This window comes from Alexandromys fortis, unplaced genomic scaffold (assembly GCF_014885135.2).
Source record: "Alexandromys fortis isolate MF-2015 unplaced genomic scaffold, M_Fortis_MF-2015_v1.1 scaffold_124, whole genome shotgun sequence".
Lineage (NCBI taxonomy): Eukaryota > Metazoa > Chordata > Mammalia > Rodentia > Cricetidae > Alexandromys > Alexandromys fortis.
The window spans coordinates 3,849,551-3,870,390 of record NW_026067995.1 but is presented as its reverse complement, the minus strand read 5'-3'; the positions used below and the strand labels follow the sequence as shown (position 1 = coordinate 3,870,390).

The window sequence follows — 20,840 nt, the reverse complement described above, 5'->3', positions numbered from 1 at the left end:
AGCTCAGTGTCACTATTAACTGCACTATTGAGTGACAAGCCCACTCTTGGACACAAAGCTTCCCTGGAACTCATCGGCCTATTTACATAGTGTTAGGGGAACCTGCCCTGCAGTGGCAGAGGGCAACACTAAGCTCAGTCTGGCACTTACAGAGAAGGCCTGGCCTGGCCTGCCTTGTTAACCACATCACTGCTCTTGACAGTACTATGCAGACAGATCGTTTGGCATAAGAAAAGTTATTCTAATTTTGAACTAAGATGAAACCTATAAGAAACCATAAGAAACGGCAACCCACCCCAGACTGCTGCTGCTGCTGACATTTACAAAGCTAACTCTAAAATCCCCCCCTTTGACATTTAGGAGCCATGTGATGCTTCCTATCTCCTGTTCTCTCCATACCCAGCGTATTAAACACACACGTGTGTGGTGGTCTCAAATGTTTGAATGCTTGGTCCCCAGTTGGTGGAACTGTTTGGGAAGGGTTAGGAGGTGTGGCCTTGCAGGAAGAGGTGTGTCACTAGGGGTGGGCTTTGGTTCTTCCTGCGGCATAGTTTGCCTCGGGATGTAAGCTCTCAGCAATGCTCCAGCAGCATGCCTGTCCGCCTGCGGCCATGCTCCCTGACATGATGGGCACTGCCATCTGAGACTGTAAGCCCCAATACACTCTCCTCTAAGCTGCCTTCGTTACTGTCTTACAGCGACAGAAAAGTGACCAAGACAACATGGAACTAGTGATGCAAACTAAAACCCAGTTTTGTTTTCTCCACAAATCAGTTCTCTCAATTTGTAGTTTATAGGAAATACCTCAATTCTAGAGCCACTTAGAACTTAGAGTGTACGAAGACACTCCACCGCCATGCTTACAGGCACATCCCCGCAGCTGCTCCTCCCGCTATCCGCCAGTGCCATACCTAGTCTCTTGTCCTTCTTGTTCATAACAAGCTGATGCAGCCGTTCCTTTAGCTTATTGTATTCACGCTCCTTCCTCTTCATGTCATGATTATACTGAGTAGCCCGACTGGCTATGATATTTTGTAATTTTTGTACCTGAAAACAAAAATACTTTCTATCAAACAAGTATTGATAAACCTGCTAAAATCCATAAATTCAAAAGACAAAGCAAGTCCTATGACCATCTTCCCACCAATGAGTTTTTACTTCTAACCTGATTCTTCTTTTGTGAGAGCCAGAGGAAAGCACCTAAAGACACGAGGTGAACGACAACACACAGGGGTACAGGGCTGCCAGCAGCTGCTTTCTCTCTGAGCAGCAAGCATCGGGAGCTGAGGTCAGGGATGTTCTTCTGAGTCTGCCATCCTGTGCATGCGAGGCCAGCGCCTACTGCTGACCACACTCCCAGACTGCCTTTCACTTCAAGGCAGGGTCGACAGAGCTGTCCACACTGGGCTTCACTCTCGGGTTTCCTGCCCACCCCCTTAGCAGCTGGGATGACAGACCAGTGCTACCAGGCTCGGATGGTATACTCTGTTCTTTAGAGTCATTTCCAACCGTGACCACAGAATGTGTTAGCTTACTCTATACCATAAACAAACCACCATCAAGCAAAATGCAACAATCAACACATTACATCAAAATTTCCTACGCAGTAACTTTGGTTAGATAATCACTGTTTTCTTTTAAACACTAATTAAACAGCGTAAAAAGAAACCTATTTGTTCATGGGCTTTTTAAGAAATAGATTCCTGGAGCTGAAGAGAAGGTTCAGTAGTTAAGAGACTTGATGCTCTTACAGAGGATCTGGGTTCAAAGCTCAGCACCTACAAGTTGGCTCACAACCACCTGTAACTCCAGTTCCTGGGGATCCAATCTTTTGGCCTCTGAAAGCACCAGCCATGAATGTGGTACACAGACATGGAGGTGAACCCCCATACAAAAATAAAATAAAGTATAAATAAAACAGAAATAAACTCCCTTTTAAGTCCCTTAAAGAATAAAACATTAAAATAATATTTTTATAGCTATTATTGGCAGGGCTCACAGGAGAGAACAAGGAAGCCTGTCGGTTTGCTCTCAGACGCATCATAAATAACACCTCCAGGACACTAGCGCTGTAGCTCCACCCTCCACACAGCTGCCACCAGCTAAAATAAGAGGGCTAGGTACCTACTAAGCAAAGATTAGAATTAGGGTATTTACAGTTAGAAATGAAATTTTTAATATGAACTGTCATAGCTTTGTGCAGTCTAGGTAATCTACTAAGGTTAATTCTTTGCTAGAAAAACGATAACATTTAAGATCGTGCAAGAGGGGGAAATATATCAGGAGATAGTTTAGTGGTAGGTAGAGAGGCCTTGCCTAGCGTGCATGGGCCCTGGTCAGGTGAGAGCCAGAGAGGACTTCACTGTAGAGGGAGACCTTGCTAAAGCGAGGAGCAGGTGGAAAGGGGTGAGCCTTGCATCTGTGGCAACACTGAGGAGCCAAAGGACGAACATGCTGAGTTCTCGTGGGCCCTCAAGAGAGTATGGAAGGATGGTACAGGAAGGACTGCCTGCTGCCAGCGATGGCTTGAGGTAGTAAGTAAGAAAACCTTCTTGGGCAGTGGTGGTGCACACCTTTAATCCCAGCACTCAGGAGGGCAGGGACAGGCAGATCTCTTTGAATTCAAGGCCAGCCTGAACTACAGAGCTAGCTCCAGGACATCTAGGACTGTCACACAGAGAAACCCTGTCTCAAAAAAAAAAAAAAAAAAAAAAGAACCAAACAAACAAACAAAAAAAGCAAACCTTCTTGGAGCAGGCACAGGAGTGTCCACCACGCTGGTGTGACACAGACAGAGACAGGAGTGTCCACCACGCTGGTGTGACACAGACAGGCACAGGGGTGTCCACCACGCTGGTGTGACACAGACAGGCACAGGGGTGTCCACCATGCTGGTGTGACACCGGATCTTTTTTAAAGCCGAGTGGCCATTAAGTCACAATCAGCAGTTCAGCTCAGGCACGGCCACAGAGACTCACCTCATCCTTCTCATTCTTCAGGAGCTGATGCAGATTCCTGTTTTTGCACTGTAACTGTCTGTCTCTCTCCTGAAGCCCAATCATCTCTCGCCTCGAGGTTTCCAGCTGTTCCTGGAACACGAAATGAGCCATCTGAGTGAAGCCGACAGGAGTCAGAGTCCACAGAAGTGCAGTGATGGAACTCATACTAACCTGGAGCTGGAACCCAACTCCGGTGGCACACGGAATGTTTACTTCAAGCAGTTACTATCAAGTCTGATGCACAAAATCACATGCCTTAGTTGCTCTAGTCCATTCCTCACAGGAACGGCCTCAGTCACTGCAACTTAGCGTGCATCACTGCAGCACGATGGCACTCGGCGACGGGCACACAGACAGAAGAGCACCGTCCTCCGGGGTCACAGATCTGGATCAGCCCGGTTAGCATCCAGGCCCTAAGAGGGCTCAGTCATTGGAGCATGCACAGCTCACAGCCCTAGAAACCACTAAGTTCCTTCTCCAGCCTGTAGGGTCCCCCACTAGCCACGACACACAGTGGGGTGCTCTCCCTGTCCTTCAGGCAAACAGGATGTACAAGGAGCTAAAGCACGATTACAGAGACAGCGTTTGCACCAGGTCTGAAGACAGACAAGGTACATCGGGCAGCAATGGGCTGAAAGGAGCAAGTGTCCCGAGGATATGTGACACTTGGTTAGAGCATCCCCAAATGTGTCCGGTGCTCACGAGCAGAGCGGCACACACTGCTACCCTGCAAATATTATAGAGACTGTGCTCTCCTGCAGCATCCAGAGAGTCAAGGTTCTCCGGCTTTCTTATCTGTCTTAGAAGGGGTGGGAAGGAAGAGGGCCAAGGACCAGTAGATGGAAAATCCCAAGAAAGCCAATTGCCAAGGGCATACACATGCACACAAAGGCTTTGTTCTCACAAGCAGGGCCTTATATAGAATACTGGGGGAAAACATAATGTAACTCTATCCTATACCATGATTTAAACACTTGTTCACTTTTCTCGAGGGAGAATGTATTTCTTATAGAAAAAGATAGAAAAGCTTTTTTTTTTTTTTTGGTTTTTCAAGACAGGGTTTCTCTGTAGCTTTGGTGCCCGTCCCAGAACTAGCTCCAAACTGGCCTCGGAACTCCCAGAAATCCGCCTGCCTCTACCTTCCTGAGTGCTGGGATTAAAGGCGTGTGCCACCACCGCCCGGCTTAGAAAAGCTTTTTATAAAGAAGAGAAAGCAAACCAAAACTGGCAACAGCATGTGTATGTGAAGGAGGCAGGCCAGCGGCTGTTCAAGTACCTTTGCCTTTCTACAGAAGGGTGGCAAGGGAGGAGCCCAGGGAACTGCAGTCTCCCCTGCAGCAGGGGACTCCTTGTCTGCCTTGCTCCCCTCCTGAGCTCTGCTCTTTGGTTCACACACCTTGGGAATGTTTTCCGTGGGGTCAGCATGTTATGAAGCACCTACTTTATCAAGCAAGACTGGAAGAGGAGAGTACCCTGATTTTCCTCAGAACTTTTAAGTTCCTAACTTAACTCTTAAGTTTCCTAACTTTCTACAGCTTCAACAAGTCACTAAACAACAAAACCAAGGCCTTTAGCACAGACAGCAAGAAGCAGAACCATCAATGTGTGCAAATTCCTTGAAAGCATTCCTAAAGGAGCATCAGGCCTTAAACGCAGCTCCACCCGTGCACTGTGCCCAGGATGAGCACTGTCACAGGAGGACAATAAGGTGTACCTTAAGTTTGGTGTAGCAGCTCTGCAGGTGGTCCATGTCACTGCCCAGCTTCAGGTTCTGGGTTTCCACACTCTCCTGGGCCAGAAGGTTCTTCCGCTGAAGCACAAGTAACTCATTCATACAATTTAAAACAGCAACTATATTTAACTCTCTCTTTGTCTCTTTACTTTTGGATTCTTCATATAAGGAAGGAAAACCGAAGGTAGTCAGTTCCTGAGAGGAGAAAATGTACTCTTAGCAGCTGGGTATCTCTGGGAAAATGTCATAGGCAGGATGTTTCAGTTTGGCAGGAATGAGCTACTGTACCCCTTGTGATAAGCTAGTAACAATGTTGATCCTCAACACTGCAGAGTAGACCGAAGTCACCCTGACACAAAGCCAACCTCACTCCGTGCATTGTGGGGCCATCCCACAGTGTACGCAGACTTGATAACATCAGGCAGCATATAATGTACAGTTATCAATTTGTCGACTGGATCTTTCAGTATGTGCATTAATTTTTTTCAGTGGATTAATGTATAACTTAGTGAAAAGAAAAAAAGTTAAAAAAATTCCTAGACCATTAATATTAAATATTCAGAGAACAAGAACTTAAACAACTTTAAATTCTCTGCTGACCAATCATCCATGACCTGGCGTAAATTCTCCAGCCTTGTTATCAATGAAACGAGGGCTGGACAGCCCGCACAGGATCCTGGGACAGAAGGCATCCAGCTGGGCAAGCACAGCAGTCAAACCTGTGTCAGTGCAGACACTCCCACAGTCTCTGCAGACCTAACGTCTAAGTCTTAGCCACTACATAACGACACACTCAGGTTGGCACATGCTTTTCTTGTAGCTTTGATATTTTCTGGTATATAACATGACTTATGCTCTTTTTACCAAAAAAAAAAAAAAAAAAACATTACCTGGTCAAGATATGATATGCTTTGTTCAATGTTCTCTTCTGTGCAGAAGGCACTGACAACACCATGCACATTCTTTGATAAAGGTATTGAAGAGCATAGCACTTGCTGGGAGTATAAACTTGATGGGGACATCTTTGTTTCTGAGGTATATTGAGAGAGATTTTTGCTTTCTGAAAATAAAAAAGCATTCAAGCAATTAAAAAACTACCATAATCTCTATTACCAAAGATTCTGAATTACACATAAAATTAGAGCAAAATACTTTTGTGTGAAATTATATATATACATTTTTACTTTTTACAAAGATGAGAACATGACACATTACATTAATGCTCTTTCTTGGTAGATATGTTAAAATGGATTCACAGCTTAACTTCCACTATTGATTTATAAAAATAGGAAAAACATACTTGTCCGTGCCATTCAGTGTATGTGACTCAAAGAGTTAGAGACTGAAGGAGTCAAAACATGTATTTCAAATGTGTAAAATGTCTCTCAAAAATGGTAATAAATAATCTATTGCCCACTTGGCTTTTTATAACTTTACTGGAAATGAACATGGGTGCATGCTAACCACTGATAGCTGACATCACATCTGCCATGTCTGTGGTTTTCTCATTAATCCCTCTGTGATGGTGTCTGCTGTTCGGACTCAATTACCTGCACACAGACTGGGATCTGTAACAGTCATCCAATCTCCCATAGCAATTTCCAGAGCCAAGATACCTGAGGAGGTGGTTCAGTGCTGAAACATGTACAAGGGCTTCTGGCGCTCTACGTGAGCATCTCCTTAGGAAGCAAGGGACAGAGGCGTCAAATTTAAAAGGTGAGACCCAATGAGAGCAAAAAAATAGCTTGTACGTTCTTTGAGTTTCATTTCATTTTTTATGCAGATAAATGTTTTCCCTGAATTTGCATGTGCCCCATATGCATGTCTGGTGCTCATAGAAGTCAGAAGAGGGCATCGGGTCCTCTGAAACTGGAGTTAGAAATGGTTGTGAGCCACCATGTGGGTGCTGGGAACTGAATCCATGCCCCTGCCAATGGCACCAAGGGCTCTTAACTACGGAGCCAGCTCTGTAGTCCATTTATGTGCCCCTCTGTGACCAGCTGCCTAGACTCCCACCTCTGTGACCAGCTGCCTAGACTCCCACCTCTGTGACCAGCTGTCTAGGCTCCCACCTCTGACCTGCCACATGATAGACCATAACCTGGAATTATAAACCAAATAGACCCACTTTCCCCAAAGATGATTTTCATCAGGATGTTTAATTACATCAACAAAAATGCAAACTAGAACACAGAGACACACAGGCTCTGTATGTGTGTGTGTGTGTGTACCTGCATGAGTGCAATACAAATAATATGTATTTGTATCCAGGTTAGAGATTTCCCAAGACACATGGTACCCGATCTGACTCTAAGGGTATAGGACTCTAATAGGAAATATTTCTGCATCACATCCAAGAACAACTCTTTTTTCTTTTTAAGTTTTTCGAGACAGGGCTTCTCTGTGTAGTTTTGGCTGTCCTGGAACTCACTTTGTAGACCAGGCTGGCCTTGAACTCAAGAGATCTGCAGGCCTCTGCCTCCTGAGTGCTGGGATTAAAGGCGTGTGCCACAATCTGGCCCCAAGAACAATTCTTGTTTATATATATGAGAAGGTGAAATCTTTTATACTCTGAGCCCCAGTCTGGCTCGGGGTAAGGAAGAAACATTCTATGTGTGGCATTTTAGGCAACACCATCTCACACTCAAGGGGCAAAGCTGGCAACATGGATTTGGAAACACTGCTCACAAGTTTATCCTCAGAAGATGATGTGCACAGAGATTTAGCTACAGGGTGTTGTTCATAATATGGAAAATCAAAGCAAAAACGTGTCCACAGAAAACTGGTCATCCAATAGAACATTGTACAGATTTAAACAAAGCTGCAGAATTAAAAATGGCTAAGGAATATCAGGCTAGAAATACAATGAGTAGTGGACTAAATTAAGATGGGACTTTCGTTTACTATTCTTGCTTCCACCTTTCAACAGATGAGACACATTTCAACCACAAGAAAAGCAATTCAAATGAAATTATAACTGGCAACAGACTTCCAGGTCAGGCGAAGGCAGGAGGTGAGGGTGTGGGCAAATGGGAGGACACGTGGGACACTGTGGGCAGCTGCTTCTCAGCACAGCAAACTGCAGTCAAGAGGCTGCCCCTGGGCTGGAGGCTCTTTCAATTTTTAAAGATGTTCTTCACTTTTACAGGAAATCTTCCAATTTTTAAATGTTAGAGGCTAATTATAAAACATTATGCAGTTTATTCCATGGGAAGAGGGAGTGAGGGGGTATAATGCAGCCTTATCTGAGGCTCAATTCATGGGAACACACGTAATTCATTAAGTTGTATGTGTAAGTTCTATACTCTTTGCTATAAGCTATAACTCACCATCTAACAAGTCAAATTAAGTTTATCATAGTGTATCACGTATATCATAGCATATAATAGTATAGCATAGGCTATAGGGCCGTGACCACTAATTCTTCTCTGAATATTTAATGATTTAGTGAGGGTAGATCAAAGCCTCCCCTCACCCTAAGTGACCTGAGCTCCCACTACACAGCAAGCACAATTTCTAGGCACAAGGGAGGCTGAGTTCTCTAGAGTTCACCTTCTGAGAAAGGTGAGCAGGACACACTACAGAAGCAAGTAGAACTCAGAGTGATTAGAGCTACAAAGAAAACAAGCTCGGCAACATCAAAGTGTTGGGTAGGGAAAATCTAGATCAGTCAGGGAAAGTTACACAGTGATGTGCCAGTTCCAGTTTGCAAATGGATGTTCCTTAGGGGCTCTTTAGCTAAAGGTTAGGTTCCCAGCTAGAAGCACTATTTGGGAGGTACTGGACACGTCAGGGGTGGAACCTAGAGGAATCAGTTTCTGGGGTGAGAAGTGCTCTGCCCTCTTCCATCAGTGACAAGGAAAGCTCGTGTGTTTTACTGTGTGCTTCTCACGCATGCTCAGCCACACCTCAGGCCTGCCACAGTGGGGCCAGCACCAGTCAGCCACAGATGGAAAGCTCTGAAACTCTGAACCCAAATAAATCTTCACTCCCTTTACGCTGTTTACCTGTCACAGCTCACACAAGAGAGTGACATTTGATAAGAGACTTAAGTACTATGGAGTCAGTCCCAAGACAAGGGAAACAGAAAGTACAAAGACCTGAAACAAAATTGAACTTGGCAAGAAAAAGCCAGAAGGCCGGTGTGCCTGGTGCACAGCGAGCAAGGCTGGAGGGCAGCAAGCTGGATTTCTGACTGCATGAGAAGCTGCAGAAGCTGCCCAAAGCAGGAAAGTAACATGGGCTCCTTTATGCTGCAAGCAGCATCACTGTTAGTACTCTGGGCAAACTACAGGAATCAGCAGAAAAGGCTGGGGACGCTAACAAGGTTACTGCAACAGCACAGGTCCAGCCACAGAAACAAACACCTGGAAGCGGCGGAGATGTAATGAGGATGAGTCTGCATCAGGTAAGAAAAACACGTTAACTTGACTTTAGGACTAAGGGACACAGCTCTAAGCAAAACACAAAAGTAAACAAACCCACCTATCGGTGACAGCTTTTTTTGGGTGATGTGGGATTCCCTTCTGTATGCTGTGAATACCATTGGTTAATAAAGAAACTGTCTTGGGCCTGCGCAGGAATAGAGGTAAGCAGGGAAAACTAAATGGAATGCTGGGAGAAAGGATGAGGAGTTAGAGAACCATCGAGCTGCCACCAGAGACAGACATGCTGAAACCTTGCTGGTAGGCCACGAGTCTTGTGGTAAAATATAAAATAATTGAGATGGGTTAATTCTAGATGTAAGAGCTAGCTAGCAATAATGCTTAAGTAATTGGCCAAGCAGTGATTTAATTAATACAGTTTCTGTGTGGTTATTTCAGGAGCCTGGGCAGCCAGAAAACGAACAAGCAGCCTTCCTACTACATTTGGGTATGTTTTTCACTGATCATGTCTCATAATGGTGACATGTACTTCAGTGTGACTCCTTAAATGAGGCAATGCATGAAGTATTTACCACACTGCTTGGTACATGGAGTGAACAGTGTGAGTTCGCTGTGTTCCTTTTCCTCATTGCCATGACCAACTATCGGAGACAGACAGAGGGCTGTTTGGGCTCACAGTCTCAGAGATTTCAGCCTACTAGAGAGAGAGGGAGGGAAGATGTGGCCATGTAGAGCAGCTACATCACTGGTGGTGGGGGAGGAGCAGAGAGAGAAAGACAAGGTGGGTACTGTGGGAATGTTAGTATCCACATGAGCAGGCCTTCTCCTTCAATCTCTGCATAACGCCAGCCTATGGGATGTGGCTGTCCATTCAGAGTGGGTCTTTACCACTAGACAGTCCTTTGTGGATGTGTACTCACATCTACAACTGTTCATCACAATCATGGCCTAGACACAGCTCTGTCTGGTGTAAGTGACAGGATTCTTAGACAGGCAGAAATAAATGCACCACTGCTCTCAAGGAAAGGGGGACAGAGATTCAGAAGCCCTGGAAACTCGTGTCCACGTAGACGCTGGGCAGATCTAATCCACTGTAATCGGCTGTCCACATGGAAAGCAGCAGTGACCTAATCCCCTGTAATCGCAGGGCTGGGGAGACACAAGAACAGACCAGCTCCTTTCCAGGAAGGCTTGCTCGTTTTGTTACAGTATCTGCAGGTGAGAGAAAAGAGCTGCATGGCTTTTCTCACTCACAGAGACTCACAGACCAAGAGCACTCACCTGCTCCATAAGACTGAAGGCCTCTGTGCCTGGACTTAGTTCTTCAGCATCTACAAGTTTAGCCTGTGAGTTGTTTCCTGTCCTATCCTGTTCTCATTCTCTCTCTCTCTCTCTCTCTCTCTCTCTCTCTCTCTCTCACACACACACACACACACACACACACACACACACACGAACGCACACACAAACCATGCAATCTAAGGATGGACCAAATTATACACCATGAGACTTGGGAGAAGTTACTCTACCAGCTATTTTCAAGAAAGGGCAATGTACCTTGTCTGGAAAACCCAAGAGGTTAGTTCACACAAACTATATTGTAGCTCAATTTAAGATTTTATTTTAATGATTTTAAAATAAATTAAGGCTAATTTCAAAGAAAACAGTATCAGGGCATCTCCGTGTTACACAGCCTCACACTACCGCAAACCCACTACAGTGTGGGAGTACCAAAAGTGAGCAAGGTCTGTCACAAAGCTGGGGCTGGAGCAAAAGTTCCTACTACAGATGGACCACAATCAAGCAAACAGTTGTACGAGACTGCAACAACCCATGACAAATCGCACCATCACAGGCTTGGCTATGCCCACAGTATTACTGACATTTCAAAATAGGGGAAAAGTTGGCAGTAACAATTCGGGTCACGTGATCTGGATCCTGGCCTTTTCTAACATCCTTTTCACTGTGTGCATGCACAACTAGCTGGGAGAGCCATCCAGACTCCGAGACAGGTGAGGTCCATGTGCACACTTTGACTGAAATATCAATAACTTACATAACACAAAGTCCATTTCATTCATCTAAAATGTATAGGGGACAAAACCTACAATATGACCAGTGAGAACATCAGCACTCTCAGCCTGGGGCATAGTTCAATCAAAGAGCATTGCCTAGAATGGGAGGCCCTGGGTTTCATCCCCAGAACAAAACAAAATTTCTTCTCTTCTTCACACCAGAGAGAAACCATCTTACTATCCTGCTGGCAGCACGTAAAGACATCTAATGAACTCTCCTGTGGGAGAATTAACACAGATTCCGATCAATAGTCTCCATAAGAGAAAATTACATTACTTTCAGAAAATAGCAATAACTTCAGTAAAAAGGTTACATCACCACTTTCGAGGTGGTTCTGGGTGAAAATGTTGTGCCCTTCACACACAAACATAACAAGGGCTCTCTAGCCTTCTGGAAAAGTAACTATGCTAAGCTTAAGAGTGATCTAGTAACAATTTCTTAGGTAGAATCCGGAAGGAAGACCAGGAAACAGTGAGACATTGCACTTAATGTTGCTCTATCTTTGCAGCCAAGTCCTGGTGTAGCGCAGGGATCAGCACCTTTTACACAGGGACCTGAGGACTCACGGACCTGCTTCCACATTTCTACTGTGCCTTCTTCATCCATCCCAGAAGGAACGCTTTTTTGGAAAGAAAGATTTCCCAAACTCATCATTCTGTTTGGGATGGACACTAGGCATCAGAGGGCTCAACAGGATGCCTAAGGCTATGGTTCTGTTTTTGGCACTCTGGGCCCCTTTCTTTCTCCCACCACCTTAAACAGTATGCATGGGAACCATCTACAACTGCCGAGATTCAGAAAGAGGTGTGCCTAGCCAGTGTCATTAAGATTGAGTCCTTTTCATCAATTTTAAGTGACTTCACTTGGAGAACACCATTTCTGCAGAACTGGGTCTCAAATCTAGGCAAGCCTGTAAACTGTCTCTGCACATCAAAACTAAGACATTTCCCACAAACATTTTGAGTTCTGATTAATTATACCCAGCCTTTCCACCAGAGAAGTTTGCTATCCTCTCTAAAGACTTGGGTTCTTAACAAATCAACAATCTGTAGAGTTCTGGTGCAAGCAGTCTCTAAGAGTCCCGTTCTTGCTGGGACAGCCTTGGGTCATTCTGCTCCTGGGTAAGGGCTGTGTCTAGTGAGCAGCTTCTAACAGTATAGACAACATGATACGGTTTCACTTTGAAAATCAGGCTATGAATGTGTGGTTCCATTTCAGCTTTTTCTTCACTCTGTCAGGTTCTTTTCTGGACCAAGTGAGATGTCCTACTGTGAGTAGCCTGACAGCCAACGTGACAAGGACCTGACATCTGCGGCCAAAAGGACACGGGGCTTGCCGAGAGCCAGGAGCAAGTTCAAGGTGGATTTTGTCTGCGCCCTGGCTAACACCTAGATGATGGCCCCTGATGAGAGCCTGAGCCAGAGGAATTCAGCTAAGCTGTCCCAGATTCCTGCTATATGGAAGCCATGAGATGACACAGGCCTGCTGTGTTAAGCTGGTAAACTGCAATAATTTGTTATTCAGTAATAGATGACTTTTCTTTTTTAAAAAAGAAGTTACATTTCTATGTCCTCTCTAAAACTAATTTAAATACATCTTGATGAAACGGCACAAAAATGATACCAGGAACTACAAATGAGTGGACTTATGGTGACTAGAATCTCCTACTTAACCTTTCTGCAATCATGTTGGATGGGTCCCTACTAGTCCATAGGCTTCTGGAGAGGTAGGAAATGCCCGTCTTTGTAGCCTGAGGTACAGCAGGGCTCCACACATCTCCACTCATGGACCTGAGGACCAACACAGTTCTGCTAGTGCAGCCACCAACTCTCTTCTCTGATCTCTCATATTCTTTTATTTTATTTTATTTTGGATTTTCGAGACAGGGTTTCTCCGTAGCTTTTTTGGTTCCTGTCCTGGAACTAGCTGGAACTAGACCAAGCTGGCCTCGAACTCACAGAGATCCGCCTGCCTCTGCATCCCGAGTTCTGGGATTAAAGGCGTGCGCCACCACCGCCTGGCTTGATCTCTCATATTCTTATCCATTCCATCTTTTGCAGCTACACGCTTACCCAAATACACCCATAAATGACGGGCAGTAATGGATGAACAGCGCACGACAAGGCGGTGTGTCCATGCTGGCCAATGTGAAAGAAACAGAGCGGCAATGGGAAGACGCAGTTGCAGAGCCGATGGTTGAGGACGTGCTAGCCAGTGCCCTTTCTGCTGCCATGGTCACCCTAGATCTGTCCTGTATCTACAAAGGGAACACGAACGTGGCAGAAACCCCACCTTCATGGCATGGGCCTCTTTACACCGTACATTCTCTAAGTGTTCTTTCTAAGCTGACTTGCAATCCAAGCTTGAGAAGACACAATGCCTACCTAATCCAGATTCTACAATAGACACCCATCAAGTGTCAGAAAATAACAGCTTTCCATGACCAGGAACACAGTGACATGGTGCCAGCTGGCCTTCTAAATACTGCACACCATTTTTAGATAGCTCACTAACATTTCTGCTAAAATATCACCAAATTGAGTTACCAGATTGTTGGAATATGAAAATAAAATTGTTAAAACTAAATCCTTAAACATTAGTCATCTTCTAAATGCAGTCACAGAGCCTGAAGACTCAGTCATCAGCATGCCGTATTTATATCACCAATCTCAAAAATGAAATTGATTATTGACAATCTGAGAAACACCTTTAATTATAATTTCATTCCAGAGGAGACTATAGCTTTTCATTCCATCACAAACAGCTCTGCTAACTGCAGGTACAGAAACACACTAAATCCAACCTCTTAGTTTTACAAATTTAAGCCCTGAATTATTTCCCCTGTATGGACTAGGACTATATATATGTATATATATTTTTTTTCCACAGACGTAAACTCCATAAGAGTCCAGTGATGCTACCAGTGAGCGTGCAGAACCTACACAGACAAAGGAACTAGTACTACCATACCAGAAGGGCCCAAACTAGAAACCTGCTATTATTATGCTAGAAACCAGCCCTCATGTTGACTTTATGGCTATCAGGAAGATTTGCAGTTGGGGAACGCAGCATGATGGCATCCTAGGCCTGGTCCCACATCTGAGATCCTATTCTAAGTCCCTTCCCACAAGCCATCTCTGCAAGCTGGTCTCCTCGCTTGTATGGTAAGGGTCACACTATTTCTTAAGTCTGCTGCAAGAACTTAATTAGACACCGGGTGTAGAACTAAGCAAAGTACAGTTAGAACACAGGACACTGGTCTAAACGCTTCACACGCTTCCAAGTCCACCCCACTGCGTCCCTGCATGCAGCAGGAACGCCTTTCCATGCACAGGATAATGAAGGCAGATGGGTTAGATAATGCATCCAGGTTCACAGGGCTAATGAGGAGCAGAGAGCCGCGCCAGGATTCCAGTCCCAGTCCACACAGCCTCTCCCTTGGCCATCTGGCCCTGAAATGTAAAACAGCAATCTCTTTCTGTAAGAACTTCACCAAAGACAGGATTCTAATCCTAGCTCCCAATTGGGCAAAGGCTGAATAAAATAGTGTGGAGATGCAAATTATGATAAAAGATTTCATGTGATGACACAATTTTAGTGATGCTTCTCGCCAAAAGTGGCTGTCAGAAAGTCACTTCCTTCTAGCACAGGCAGCAGGGCCCTCGTGCTGTAGGTACAGTCCTCAAACAGCCCTGACTATTGCTGCGGTCTGTATGAGAGACTTTGTAGCACACATGGACTCCAGGAGCAGGTCTGTGAGCAGCAGAGCGCAGCTCAGGGTATGACCCTACTATAACCCAGGCACTCATCCTCCAATGGCAGAAGGGAAAAGTGGGACCTACTCCCAAGATGGGCTGTAATGCAGCCAGCCATTGAAAACCTAGGGACACACAACATGAATTATAAAGCATACACCACAAAAAGATTGTTCCAAGAGACAGGGCATGAACACCTGGTTTTTATTATGACTCTGGAAATCAAATGTGATAAATCTGCATTTTACAAGACACATGAATGATGCAGGATTCAGTGGTCACTGCCTTATGGAAGAAGGAGGAGGGATAGAACTAGCTCTTGTAGACCAGGCTAGTCTCGAACTCACAGAGATCCACCTGCCTCTGCCTCCCAAGTGCTGGGATTAAAGGCGTGTGCCACCACCGCCCGGCTTCTCACAAACTTTTTAAAGTGTGTGTGTGTTGGTATTTTGTTTGTGATCCAACAGCTAAAGCTTGCCTGAAGATCAGACCGCAGAGCTGTCGAGGTACAGTTACAGAGAGGTACTGTCAACATCCTTCTTTGTATTCAATGGTGCTTTATTATTAAAATAAAACAAATTAACAAAAGAATGTGTGATCAGAGTTTGTCTCCGGAGCCTTGAGTACCTGAGTTTGGATTCCAGGAACCCATGGGAAAGCCAGGTGCTGGAAGACATAGGCAAAGACAGGCAGGTCCAAGGGTGGTCCCTTAAGGACCCGTCATTAGCCATGTTGTTTTATAATGCTGAGACATGCTCCCAGAATGCCCATCATTCACTCAGGATGTGTGAGGATTTGAGAATGCTGTGGCGGTCTGTTATTCCTCCAGGTTTACAGGTGTAGATCAATATCTAGATGAAGTACGTAATCTCTCTCTTTAGTTTTTTCATCAGTATGTGCAAGGTTCCAGAGCAGTAACCATGTCTCAAACAAAAGGGGGAAAGCACCCAATGACCCACATGTGAGACACATGCATGCTGTGTGTGCGCTCACCCATGCCATGTGACCCACACAGAAACCACAGAATACAAACTAGCTCACTCTGCAGCTGAAGTCCTTTACAGACTTCTAAGAATGCATACTGTTCATCACACTGAAAATCATTTGAAATTCCTTCCAGTCCTTCTGGCCATGGGGCACACTGATTCAAGGGTTCTGGGAGTCAACTGTTTTATATCTTCCCTGAAAAGTGTAAAGAGCAGGGACTCTGGCTTCAGTTTCAGAGATCTATGAAGCTATGCAGAGACTGTCAAATAATGCGAGGAGTAAGAATAAAGAAGGCGTGTACCATCTGTTTATGTAATGCTAGCTAATGGAGAGGATGACAATCCCAGCATCGACCACGGGACACACGTGGCTTGCTACAACTCCAGCACATGCCACACGTGGCTTGCTGGCTAAATCCCCCGCTCCGTAGATGGCCACAGGAGACGACTGGGGAGGTACAGTCCTAACTCTGATGGAAGATGCTGTGGGACAATGGTCTGTACCCTGCCACTTGTATTTTAAATAAATGCTGTTTGACCAGTAGCCAGGCAGGAAGTATAGGCGGGATGACCAGGTAGGAAGTAGAGGCAGGACAAGGAGAATTCTGGGAAGAGGGATAAAGTTAATGAAACTGGGTTTGGGTAGATGCGTAGAGACAAGATCAGGACAGAACATACAGAAGTGTTCAATGGGGACTGAAGTGGAGGGCAGTCACAGCCAACCTTTGACATTGTGAAATAACACCATCCACAAAGTTCACCCACGAGAACTACACAATCCAGTTACAACAAAACAAAATTCAAAAAACCTCACCCAAATTTCTTATTTTAAGTGAACTTAGGATTTTGTGTTGAATCACATTTAGGTCTTTGCTTTACTTTTTTTCAGACAGGGATTACCTAGGAGCCCAGGGTGGCCTTGAACTTGGAATCCTCCTTTCCCAGCCTCCAGGAGGCAAGGATTTTACTTGTGCCACCAGGCCTGGCTAATTACAAGCACCTGTCACATAGGACATGCTCCAAACACACACTTATGCAACCAGCACAGCCTCATGGAGTAGGTCACTGTCACCATCCCTCCTCGTCAACGACAAACATAAGAACAGCAACGTGGCGAGGGAGGGAGGAGAGGCATGCAGAGCACTCCAGACTGCCACCAGACAATTCTGTTTTCTTTCCATAAGAACTCCTATTCATTCACATGCTCGTCTCTGAACCCCGCACTGCTTCCCTGGCATTTCTGGGCCTCCATCTCTCAGGCTCTGCCCGGTGCTCTGACTGTGGCCCACTGGTGGGCAGCATCTTCACCACTCTGGAGCTTTGCCACCCAGCCAGCAACAGAAGACAGTTCCACAGGACCTGTGTTGCGTGCTGTTTGCACATTGTGTGAAGAGGTGTTGGGGTCACTGGTGTAATAAAAAGCTGAATGGCTACTGGATTGGCCTAGGCAGCAGAGGAGAGGAGGGACTTCCAGGCAGAGAGGAAGGAAGTCATAAGGAGGAATCTAGGTGTGCCAGGGATGCCAGCCAGACCAGAATGAATAGGACACACAATGGGAGAGTGGTAAAAGTCACGTGGTGGATCATAGGTTTAAAAAATATGGATGAATTTAAGTTTTAAGAGCTAGTTGACACAAGCCTAAGCTAATGCCCAAGCTTTCATAATAATAAATTTGGTGGTGTTATTTGTGAACTGGAGGCCAACGAAAAAAGCTTGATTCAAACCTGCTTGTGAGGAACCATTGCTTTTTTTTTTTTTTTTTTTTTTTTTAAGGTTTCTGTGAGCTCCAGATAAGTGTCCTGTGAAAAGCGGCTACTTTCTGGCAGTCCCTGACCCATCGAGGTCTACAGTCCCACAGACAGTCCCACTTACTGATGTGGGTGAACATACTCTACCATGTCAGGAGCAACAGAACCCCCAGTAAAACGGTTTAGACATTCCTATTGCCTTCTGGTCAAGGCTCACAGCACTGTCTGGACTCCGATGGCTCCCGCAGCTCCAGCAGCCACCTGTAACCTGCGCCTATTTGATGCTTGGTGAGCGCCTGGCAGGACACGGCTGAGATGCCTTTCTAAAGCCCTCCCATGTTTGCCTTTTCCCCTTCCCCACACAGAAAAGTCCCTAAGTACAAAGTATTCAGCCTTAGGCCTGGCAGTAGCCGCTGAGTGCCCGATGTTTATTGAAAGAATATATTTATTAACATAATAAATCTGCTCTACGCTATATAGAATCCTGGACCGGAATCAAATGGTGAGTCTATGGTTTTCCGTTACCAATAATGAAATGAATGCCGTATTTCTCCACTCTCTCATCCCATAAGCCTGTGATTTTAAGGTAAGAGGTATGCTCATTACTAGGGGGCCATAATTACCCAAGACACTGCCTCTTCTTAGGAACAAAAGGCTGTCAACAAGTTGTGCTCACAGCTATTATAAAAGATAGAGTAGCTGGGCCTAGTGTCACAGGACAATAACCCCAGCTACCTGGGGCTGAGTGACAGAGCAACCAACCCAGCTTCAGGATAAAGGAGCATTTGGCTCAACAATAGAACACTTGCCTAAAGTATGCCTGGTCCTGGGTCTGGGACCCCAAGGGATGGGGTGAGGGCTTTCAGAATGAAGGGGTGTTGTTTCTTTTTAAATAGCATCAGTACATCGTCCCACTTTGGCTGCTGGCACTCCTAAACTCAAGTTATTCTCCTGCCTCAGTGCCTGTGTAAACGGGATAGAAGGCATGAGGGCTACACTAGGCTTTACTGTTCCAATTCAAACATGAATTCAAATCGCGGTGGAAAGTCTTTCTCTCTAACTGAACGCTAAATGAGGACACTTTCACAAAATCTGAATCCTAGGCAGTTTGGCCCAAAGAGCTGGTTTATCCGGTTTTAAGAGAACCCAAATACATAATTTGATTGGGCTAGGTTTGAGGCCTCTGGTATTGAAACAAAACAAATTAAAAACTACAGTTAACCTTCCTGTTTCATATATACCTGCCTCAGCAGGTCCAGATGCTAGGCACAAGCCTTGTCACAAGCCTCATTGTGTTATGGAGAGCGCTCCACATTCCCACCTAGAATAACCGCGTCTCCGCTTCTTCAAGCTCTTCACCCGGTTACTTAATCCCTGGCCCTTATTATCTTCACTGTACAGATGGGGAATGGGGGAAGGATGAGTGTAAGATGACTAAGCTGAAGAGGCCCCACCAGGCACCAAAAAAGCCCTGGTTTGAATTCTATCCATTCCTAATCCTCCTCGCGGAGAACCATTTTGTGTGAGGGACTTTCATGCACACCAGGCGGGGGACGAAGTGTCACCGCTTTTCAGACTCGTTTAGTCTGAATGAACGCTGTCAACTCCCTGGGCCCACGGGCTCTCCTGGAGGAGGGAGACTGGACGGGTTAAGTTTGGCTGGATTGAAGTTTACAAATCTGCCACTGTTCAAATTTCAAGACAGCATGTTTCTAATCCAGATCTTTTCAAACTTTATCCAGGCTTGTAAACATGTCATATCATATACAGACCTCTCCAGCTCGAGACTAAATCATGGGCTAGAAGGGTCTCCTTCCAGCTCAACGGTTCCACGGCAGCAATATTCTCATGTAACTCCCAGCTTGGACTCTAACCCGAATGGAAGCAAACCTCAAATCCAGGAAGCTCTCACCCTTGGGCTGGGGAACCCTCCACCTTCCATACTGTCTAGATTCTAGACTCTAGAAGGAAATCCCAGCTCTCACAACTGCATCAGCGTCCCCGCTTATTAGTCTGACACTCAGGACTAAGGAGCCCGAACTGCGGGTGTTAATGCCAAGATTCCTCTACTGGTGCTGATGAGGAATTATTTGGCAAGTTTTATTTCCTGGGCCCAGGTGACTTGCATAACCCGGGGATCTGCACTAGGAGAAATGCATGCTGACCAGAGCTCGCCGTTCACTGAACTGCACTGAGAAACCCGAGGCCAAATGACTTCTCAAGCAAGCCTACCGGGGCGATGATGCAAGTTCTCCCCCTAAACGTGGGGCTGGACCACGACGAAGCACCTTCCCTTGCAGCAGCCGTGGACCACTCGCTAAGTCCTGTGGTAGCCTCTGAGAAATCGCCGAGCCCGCGCGCCGAGCAGACCCCGCCCGTGCTCGCCCGCGTCACATCCCGCAAGGGCGCGGGGAGACCCCGGTACCTACCACGCACCTCCCGCTGCAGGCGGCGGGCAGCAACGCTCTCCAACCGCCGCAACGGCCGCGCCGAGCCCGCCGAGCGCCAGCCCCGGTGCCTGCGCCCACGTCCAGCCCGGTGGCCTCCCCGGCTGCGCGTCACAATCCCGCCGCTCACCGTCACCGCACCGGGAGCGGCTCGCGCCTCCCGCAGCCCGCGGGCCCGCCCGCCGGCACCCGCGGCGGCACGCAGCGGCTCCCCCGTCCGGCCCGCAGCTCCGCGCAGCCTCTAGCCCGCCCTGCCGGCCTCTCGCCGCCTTCCGCGGCGGCCGCCCATCCCACCCCGCCCCGCGCTGGCGCCGCCCATTGGCTCCGCCGGTTGCCAGGCGACGAACAACCGCGACCCGCATTGGTTCGGAGAGGGCGAAGCCTCCGAAAACCCCCGAGCGAAGGCCGCCGAGCGGCTCTCCCCGGCGCAGCTGCGGCCACCGCACCTGTTACGCCCGGGTTCACCCGGCCGCGGCTCCCCGCCCCCCAGCTCTCCGCGGGGGCAGGGGGAGGGTCCTAGCCTCTTTAGAGCCCGGCCTCCGAGCCGCCCCCCGAACCCCAAGGCTCCTCAAGGAGCAAAAGTGGGGCTCCCAGGAGAGCCGGGTGCGCTCGCCAGAATGGAGAGACACCGAAGGGCACCCAAAATGAGGTCAGGCCCTGGCGGAGGGAGGTAGTGGCCTCGGGAATCTTGAGTGCAGAACGTGTCCATGGT

At 46.7% G+C, this 20,840-nt stretch overlaps 1 protein-coding gene across 4 annotated transcripts in view; it reads right to left on the bottom strand.

The window, feature by feature from the left end:
- Ssx2ip (SSX family member 2 interacting protein) overlaps positions 1 to 20,392 on the bottom strand; it is a 32,067-nt gene extending 11,675 nt beyond the window's left edge. For 2 of the 4 annotated variants that reach the window (XM_050160104.1, XM_050160107.1), the window contains exons 1-6: positions 20,111 to 20,392; positions 6,282 to 6,410; positions 5,622 to 5,791; positions 4,714 to 4,926; positions 2,979 to 3,089; positions 912 to 1,047 (exon numbers count right to left, since the gene is read on the bottom strand). In XM_050160104.1, coding sequence (XP_050016061.1) covers positions 912 to 1,047; positions 2,979 to 3,089; positions 4,714 to 4,926; positions 5,622 to 5,791; positions 6,282 to 6,324 — 673 coding nt within the window. In that variant the 5' untranslated portion in view covers positions 6,325 to 6,410; positions 20,111 to 20,392. The remainder of the gene's footprint in view (positions 1 to 911; positions 1,048 to 2,978; positions 3,090 to 4,713; positions 4,927 to 5,621; positions 5,792 to 6,281; positions 6,411 to 20,110) is intronic. The other 2 variants (XM_050160105.1, XM_050160106.1) reach the window with 2 other exon arrangements.
- Between the last annotated feature and the right edge of the window lie 448 nt (positions 20,393 to 20,840).